Here is an 8,966-nt window from a genome sequence, read left to right as displayed (position 1 = left end):
AACACAATCGATACATTCATACAAGAACACTACAATAAAAATTACAAATATTCAATTAAGCCAAAAGAAATAAAAGAAATTATCAAATCATTAAAAAACAATAAGAGTTCAGGATACGATAATATTCCAAACATTGTAATTAAAAACTATCCAAGAAATGTAATAATTCTATTAGCAAAAATTGCCACAGCCATACTCAACTTTGGATACTTTCCATAAATATGGAAAATAGCTCAGGTGGTCTCTTTTCCGAAACTAGGAAAAGATGCTCACTACCCTGCAAACATGAGACCTATTAGCTTACTACTTACACTTAGCAAAGTAATAGAGTACGTAATACTAAGCAGAATCAAAACACAAATAGAAATGAAAAACTTATATCCAGATGAACAATTTGGGTTCAGAAATTCACATAACACAACTCATGCATTATTAAACATCACAGAACAAATAAGGAAAGGAATCCACAACAAAGAAATCACAACTTCAATTTTTCTCGATTTCGAAAAGGCATTTGATAAAGTATGGCATATGGCAATTATATACAAATTAATTAAAGCAGAATTTGAGCCAAAATTAATAATCTTAATTCATAATTACTTAAGAAATAGGCAAATTTTTGTAAAAGTAAAGAATTTCAAATCAAACATTGTAAATATTACCGCTGGTTGCCCCCAAGGAGCAGTTCTATCTCCCACCCTATACAACATTTTTACTCATGATATACCTAAGGATAATGAATGTAAACTATTACTTTTTGCCGATGATACATGTATTTATACAACTAGTACATCAATAGAAGAAAATTGTAACAAACTCCAAAGATATTCAAACGAACTCTCAAACTATTTTAGAAAATGGCGCATAAATATTAACTAAAACAAAACAGAAATGATCAATTTTACAAATAAGAGAAAAATAGATGACAAATATAACGTAAAAATCAACAATATTCAGATAAAAAAAGTTCAAAGTACAAAGTATTTAGGCATCACATTAGATAAAAAATTAAACTACATAGAACATACAGACAACGTAATAAGAAAAAGCAAAAATGCAATAAAAAGCATATTCCCATTTCTAAAGAAAAACAACAAATTACACACAAAAACAAAGAGAACTATTTACAAAATCTTTATCAGACCCATATTAACATATGGATGCCAAATATGGAACACTATTTCCAAAAGTCGCTGGAAAAAACTTAGAGTAATAGAGACAAAATGCCTAAGAATGGCCTTAAATGCAGGTATCGATGACGAAACAAAAAAATTAAAAAAAAAAATGAAAAAGTCTATAAAGAAGCAGAAATAGAAAACTTAGAAGAATTTAGCACAGATATAGCAAAACGCACATACAGCAAATTTGAAAACATCAATAACAGAATTATTAACAATATCATAGAGAAAAGTAGATTCAATACAAGAATTAAAAGATATCAATCTCCAATCATACTAGATTAAAAATTAAAAACATGCTCATAGCCCATCTCCTCCCACTCCACCAAACAAACAATAACTTAAAATAAAAAGTACATAATGAATTACAAAAAAAAAACAAAAAAAAACAACAGTAGAATAGCAGCAGGCTATAGCCCTGGAAGGATTCATAGTAAATAAGCAACAGGGACAAATATGTACATAGTATAAGCTAAAAATAAATTTACTTTTGAATCTAAAAATCTTTCTGAAATGCAGGAATTGCGGTGGAATTCTCCCGCAAGATTCCTGCATTAATCCGTCATGGCAAATCTTTCGTCCCGGCGCTTCCAGTGTCTCAGCCACTCAGGGTGAGGGAATTTGCCTGCAGGATTCGTGGTGGGATCTTGCGGGAGGCTTCCGGCGTTTTTCCGGCCTTCGAGAAGAGGGAATTCGGCTGCAGGATTCTTAAAGGAATCCTGCAGGAGGCTTCCGGCGTTTTTCCGGCCTTCGGGAAGAGGGATTCAGTTCCAGAGTGTTTGTCAAGCTGAGAACTGTGTCAGAGATTTGCTCATATAAATTCGCATTTTCTGGTGGTTTTAAGCGATTTGTCTAGTAATCTGTTGTGGCGTGGTCTCACGTACCTGGGAATTATATTATGTTATTTCGTGTATCCCACTACGTCGCCGAGATCTTCACTATCTCACGGTCCACTGCTACGACACCCAATATCCACTCACGATTAAAAAGGCTAAGAATTGCTTGATTAAAGGTGATTTAATGAGACTTCAATTATGATATAAATTTTAGATAAAATGTGTTTGATTTTACAGAGCGAAATATATGATGATGCACTTGGCAAGAGAGTCGAATAGGAAGTGGCTTTGACAATTAGCTTTTTCAGGCCGTGATACGAGATCACTAGGCCTATTCGATTACAGGGTGCTCTCTGTAACACCTCCCCCCTAAGGAAGAAGGCGACGTCCTTGGCTTCGCTCCTTGTAATAGCCAGGCGGCGGACGTGCACGACGAAGGCGTTGATTCTGAGGCGTTGAAATTGGTGCGTCAGGCGTGCATTGATTTTCAGATGTTATGGGCTCTAATTCAGCTTGTGGTGAGTCCTCAAATCCGAAGAACGTGGGCTCCGATGTGTCCATTGCCTCTGAATCCTGGGTTGAAACGACAGGTGTCGTTTGCCTTGGTGTTGGTTGAGAAGGGCTTCTTCTCGGTGATATCACTGGTGATGTGATATTCGATGTCTCACTCGGTCGAATAGGGGAAGACGGTGGAAGACTTGGCACGGATGGTGTGGTGAAAATCGGCAGTGAGTCTAAGATGGGCTCAGGCTCCACGAGACGTCGGCGAAGCTGATTAATGTGCGAGCGAATGATGATTCCGTTTGAGAGACGCACATTATAGCTCACAGTCCCACGGCGTTCAATGATTTTCCCGGATTGCCAAGAAAACTTTCCTCCAGGTGAGAATTTCTGCGCGTAGACTTCCTCCCCCCTTTGGAATGAGCGCGCTTTCGTGCCGTGCTTCTTGTTGTACCGGTCTTCCATCTTCTTATTGCGCCGAGGAGTGGAAGGAGGACGAAATTTGAGCAGGTCAAAGATCGTACGCACTTGCCTTCCAAGGAACACTTCTTCAGGTGACTTGCCATCAGGTGAATTCTCATTTGGAATGGTGCGATAGTTCGCCAAGAATCGCTGAAGACCATTGTCCAATGAAATCGCGCTTCCTTGCTTGTCCAGTGACCTCTTGAGTGAATCCACGAGACGCTCAGCCTGTCCGTTACTGTATGGGCAGTAAGGATTGGTTGTAAGGTGCTGGATTCCGTTCATCTGGCAAAACTCCTTAAACTCGCTGCTGACAAACTGAGTGCCGTTGTCGCTGACGAGGATCTCGGGCAGTCCATTCCGGGCGAAAGTTTCCGTCAACTTCGCTATTGTCTGCGATGAGGTGGTCGAAGACGTGCGGAATACCTCTGGCCATTTAGAGTAGGCGTCGATGATGAGCAGGAAGTTTTCTCCTTTGTATTTGGCGTAGTCGATGTGTATCCTTTCCCAACTCCGAGTAGCAAGTGGCCATGACGATAGATATGCTTTTACAGGGTTCTTTGCAGTGAGGGCGCAGTCCGTGCAAGTTCCGACTTTATGCTCGATGTCCGAATCAATGTCCGGCCAGAAGACGTATCCTCGGGCGATTGATTTCATTCTGGACATGCCAGGATGAGCATGGTGAAGCTGGGCCAGTATCTTTTTGCGGAATTGCTCCGGAACTACGATCCTCTCCCTGTAAAAGACACAGTCATGGATAAGCGAAAGCGAATTTCTGAGCTTATAATATTTTGCTACTTCCCTGGAGTGGATGAATTTCAGTGCAGCCGGCCAGCCAGTCTTGATGTAATTCGCAATTTCTTGCAAACTCTCCGAGGCCTGAGTCGCTCGTTGTATCATGTTGAAATTCACCGGAAGCTTCGAGGAGGCTTCCTCGACGATGGCTCTGTCCTCATCTTCATCCAGTTGAATTTCAGCAATGACGACTTCATCCTGTGGCTGCTGGCGCGCACTGGTTAGCCGGGACAGCACGTCTGCGTGTCCAAAGCTGTCGGTCGACGTGAATTTGATCTCGAAGTCGTAGCAAAGCAGCACCAATGCCCATCTTTGAAGACGGTTGGCAGTGTGCACTGGGATTCCTTTGCTGCTTCCGAATATCGAGACGAGCGGTTTGTGGTCGGTGACGAGATTGAATCTTCGACCATACACGAAGCGGTGATACTTCTTGAGAGCGAACACGATGCCCAGCGCTTCCTTCTCGATCTGACTGTAGCGCTGTTCAGCATCGGTGAGTCGCCTGGAGACGTGGTAAAACGCCTTCAGTGAACCATCGGGCATTTCGTGATATGCAACCGCTCCGATCGCATATGAAGAGGCATCAGACGCGATGTAAATGGGCAGCCGTGGGTCGTAATGAGTCAGGAGAAGTTCAGACTTCAGGATCGTCTTGAACCTCCTAAATGCGGCCCTGCATTTAGTTGACCATTTCCACGGAACACCTTTCTTGAGCAAACGATCCATTGGCGCACGGATTTTGCTCGCGCCCTTGATAAAACGGCCCCAGAATTGCACGGCCCCGAGGAAGCTGCGAAGTTCACTCACATTGGATGGAGCGGGCATTGCGCAAATAGCATTAGTTTTGCCGGGATCCGGGTGCTGACCTTTTTCGTCCACCACAATTCCGAGGAATTCGATGCTCGAGACGAAAAAACGGCATTTCTCCAACTTCACACGGAAATTGAAGTGTTCCAGGCGTTTGAAAACCTCCTTGAGAGTCTCCAGATGCTGTGCTGGGTCGTCGCTGGCCACACAGATGTCGCCAAAATAGACAAATACTCCGGGAAGGCTATGCAGCATGCGCTCCACGATTCCTTGGAATATTCCGGGTGCGCTCCGGATGCCAGGCGGCAGTCTATTGAAGCGGAAGAGTCCCCAATGCGTGTGGATGGTCAGCAATTGACTGGATTCCTCATTCATTGGGACCTGAAGATACGCATCGGAAAGATCGATATGACTAAAGACTCTCTTACCCGCGAATTGGCTGAAGAGGCTATCCGGATCGGGAATTGGATAGTCGTTCGTCTCCACAGCTTGATTGAGGCCGGTAGAATAGTCTCCACAGATCCTGATGCGACCGTTGGGCTTCTTGACGACAACAATGGGCGCAGCCCATGGCGAGTACTCGACGGGGGTGATTATTCCTGAAGCTTGCAGTCGCTGAAGCTCCTCGTCGATTGTAGCCATGATGTGAAACACGACAGGGCGTTTAGGGCGAAAAACTGGGCTGACATTCGGCTTGAGATGGATGGTTCCAGTGGCCTGCGTGCACTGGCCCATTTGAGTGTTGAATACTGTGGGGAAGGTGGCCTGAAGCTCCTTTATTGCAGTCTCAGTGTCGACGTCCTTGTGCACTGAACTACAATAAGCACTGGGAGCGAGATCCCACAATCCTAGCGCCTCAATCCACTCGATTCCGAATAGATTTCCTGATGTCTTCTCGGATACTAAGCAGCGTCCACGGATCTCTCTGTCATCAAGTCTCACAGAGCTGTCGAACTCTCCCAGAATAGCGATGGGTTGTGACTGGGCATCCTTGACGCGGATGGACACAGGAGAAAGTGTTGGCTGACCGATCATCTTCCAGGTGTCAGCTGAGATAATGGACAAGTCGGCGGCACAGTCGAGTTGAAACTCCACAGTGTGTCCATTAACTGTTGGCGCGAGATATTTTCTACCATGTCGTCGGGCAGAAAATACAGCATTCGCGCTGGCCTGATTGGACGACTTCTTCTTCTTCTTGCCGGAGAAGGATTTCTTGCCAGACTTTTTCTTATCAGCGTCCTGATTCGAAGAGGGCGGGCAGTAGCCGGTCTTGTGACCCACTTTGTGGCAATCCGTGCACTTGGTGGTCACGTGGGGGCACTCCTTCACATAGTGCATTGCGCCGCACAGATAACACGGCCGCGGAGGGCGGTCTTTCTTGGGCGCAAACTCTTTCTTCCGGATCGCACTGACACTCACGGATGGGGCATCGAGACGCGAATCACTCTTAACATTGAGAAGGCGGCGCGCTTCTTCAACCATGAAGTCCAGAGTGATCTTCTTGGCGTCCTCAGTTTCGAGCTTGGTCAATAGCTGCTCCCGGACAAGCACGTACTTCTCTCCTTGCAGGCTGTTGACAAAGATGAGGGCCTTGAAGTGATCTGCGGTGCATTCTCCCAACTTAAAGGCCTCACAGTGGCGATTCACGACGCCACAGTGAGTCGCGATGTCATCTGATTCCCTGATAGTCAGTTGCAAGCACTTTCGGCGCGTGCAGAACAAAGATTCTCCTTTGCTGAAGAGCTTCGTGAGGCGCGCGACGGTGTCTTCGAACGTGAGTGCGGCGGGCTCGTGTGGCAGAATATTGTTGGCATAGCGATCATAGGCAGAGGCGTCGAGACGTCTCAACAGCAGCCTCACTTTCGCAGCATCGTCTAACGTGGCAGCGTATTGGGAAAACGTGCTCTTGTAGCGCCGATACCACGTGTCGAATGTGAGGTCGTTCTCGGGCTGGTAAAAGAACTGATTGATGCCTCTGGCCAGAGCGTCCACGTTGAGTTCCGATGGAGGAGGTCCTTCAGCGCCTTGAACTCCACCAGAAGGGTCGCCACGGACTCGAAGAGAATCGCCATGCGGTCTGAAGAGTCTCCGTTATTCGCCATCCCGTCAGCCAGTTGTTGTGGCGTGGTCTCACGTACCTGGGAATTATATTATGTTATTTCGTGTATCCCACTACGTCGCCGAGATCTTCACTATCTCACGGTCCACTGCTACGACACCCAATATCCACTCACGATTAAAAAGGCTAAGAATTGCTTGATTAAAGGTGATTTAATGAGACTTCAATTATGATATAAATTTTAGATAAAATGTGTTTGATTTTACAGAGCGAAATATATGATGATGCACTTGGCAAGAGAGTCGAATAGGAAGTGGCTTTGACAATTAGCTTTTTCAGGCCGTGATACGAGATCACTAGGCCTATTCGATTACAGGGTGCTCTCTGTAACATAATCTAAGGTGGTGAAGGAGTAGAGTAGTTAAGTTGGATTTCTTATAGGGTGTAAGATAGGGTTTATTTCATAAGTTTATCGCTTTAATTAAGAAATTGGGGTTTGTGGGCACAACGTGGAGTTAAAGAAGTGTGCCGGTGTAAGTGGGAAGTTGAGTTGTAAATTGGTGAGTTTTTGTGCCAGTGTCTCCGGTTTATTTGGCTTAATATTGGCGGCTAATCTCCCGCTCAACAGTCGCTATGACTGAGAGTGGGGGCATGGTGGCGCCAAAAGCCCGTTTGAGGGAATATCCAGCAAAACACAGTGGGCCGTTCGTGGTGTACATTAAAACAATTGGTGGCAATGCAATTAATCAGATGTTTCTGGCGTCTATTCTATTTGCGAAATATAAGAAAACGAGGAGGATTCAAAAGGTGTTCACTGACAAAGTCAGGGTGGAGTTTGAGGATGCTGAGGAGGCAAATAGGTGTGTAAAGGATATGAATGTGGCGCAATACACGGCTTATATCCAGGCCAATGTTGTGGAGGTCGATGGCGTGGTTATTCTGGATCTAGATGAGGATGAGAAGTTAATTGCTAATGGAGTTGGAAAGTTGGTCGCGGCGCCCAATGTATCTATAAGGGTTCTTGAAGTTTTTCGTATGAGCAAAAAGATGAGAGATATTGATGGAAATGTGTTGATGAATGCTTGTGCGGAAGGTGAAACGGTTAGCGAGGCGCCGCAGGCGAAATGGACCGCGGCAAAGGCGGTGCGTGTTACATTTGAGGGTACGGTGCTGCCAGATTTTGTCACGATTGAAGGACTTGAACTTAAGGTGCATGTCTTCAACCCCAAGGTGATGTTCTGTGAGAGGTGCTTCAGATACGGGCACACTATTAAGTTTTGTAAAAATGGATCTCGGTGTAAGAAATGTGGTTTGAGTCACGGAGAGGCTGAGAAGTGTGTCGAGTCGCAATTTAATTGTCCCAACTGCAAACAGAAATTTGCGGAGAAAAAGCACGTATGCAAAGCCAGGGCACAATATGTTGATTCGTTACTGAGGAGAGCGGAAATACGTCATAATGTGTCTTTTGCAGGTATCGTAAGCAATTCTAGTGGCGATGGTGCTGCTGAGCGAGGAACTAAGAGACAGCGGGAAGATAACAACATTTACAACTTGCTCCATGAGATTGATTCTGACTGTGATCTCGATCTAGAAGCGGATTTTCCCAGGCTCGACGAGGCAAAGAGGCGTAGGGGTGCAAAACCTAAATCGGCGTTTAATAAAGCCAGATTAACGCAAAAGGAATTTCACAGAAGAAAGCAAAGAGAATCTGGAGGCGATGAGGAGTCTATGGTTTGTGAGTCCGACAGTGAGGAGAATCAGGAGGCAGGTGTCGGCGAAAAGGTGGCGAGGCTGCTGAGTTCTGCGCTGGATCGAGGATCTAAAAGGAAATCGCCGAGACCATCTGGTGGGGCTGGACAGTCTACGAGGGCGTGTGGCGGATGGAAAGAGTTTTTGTTGAATATATTGGATTTGTTTGGTGTGCCTCAAGAAGTTGTGGATTTGATTAAAACTTGTATTTTTCCGATTGTGGATATGTTGATCCCCAGGTTTCTGCCCATGCTGTCTAAGATTCTCCTTCAATCATGATGGATCAAAGAAGAGAAATCAACATTTTACAGTGGAATTGCAATAGTTTGAGGTCTAAAGTACAAGATTTGATGATAGCCTGCGGTCGGTGTGATGTGGACATTTTAGTTCTACAGGAGACAAAGTTGAACTTGGGCTCACAATGTCGAATTCAGGGATACACAACAGTGCGGAGGGACAGGAATAGCAGAGGAGGAGGAGTACTTATTGCAATAAATAATAATATTAGATATAACAGAGTTGAGCTGAGCGTGCCATCGGGAGAGGTGATAGCAATTGATGTAGTATTTGGTGCATATA

The 8,966-nt window shown here is 45.0% G+C and overlaps 1 protein-coding gene across 1 annotated transcript; it reads right to left on the bottom strand.

The window, feature by feature from the left end:
* Nucleotides 1-2,383: 2,383 nt before the first annotated feature.
* On the bottom strand, nt 2,384-6,681 carry LOC132265512 (uncharacterized protein K02A2.6-like). Its single transcript, XM_059766209.1, has 2 exons — nt 6,501-6,681; nt 2,384-6,453 (listed from the first exon to the last, which is right to left on the bottom strand). The coding sequence occupies exons 1-2, from the start codon at nt 6,679-6,681 to the stop codon at nt 2,384-2,386; spliced, it is 4,251 nt and encodes a 1,416-aa protein (XP_059622192.1).
* Between the last annotated feature and the right edge of the window lie 2,285 nt (nt 6,682-8,966).

The sequence above is a fragment of the Phlebotomus argentipes genome, unplaced genomic scaffold (assembly GCF_947086385.1).
Source record: "Phlebotomus argentipes unplaced genomic scaffold, Phlebotomus argentipes genome assembly contig_20, whole genome shotgun sequence".
Classification (NCBI taxonomy): Eukaryota; Metazoa; Arthropoda; class Insecta; order Diptera; family Psychodidae; genus Phlebotomus; species Phlebotomus argentipes.
This window is presented reverse-complemented; position numbering and strand designations above follow the sequence as displayed.

Coding starts and splice junctions, on each gene's coding strand:
- LOC132265512 (XM_059766209.1), bottom strand. CDS start 6,681: ATGGCGAATAACGGAGACTCTTCAGACCGCATGGCGATTCTCTTCGAG. Junction 6,454..6,500: donor GACCTCACATTCGACACGTG/GTATCGGCGCTA, acceptor CTGCCACGTTAG/ACGATGCTGCGAAAGTGAGG.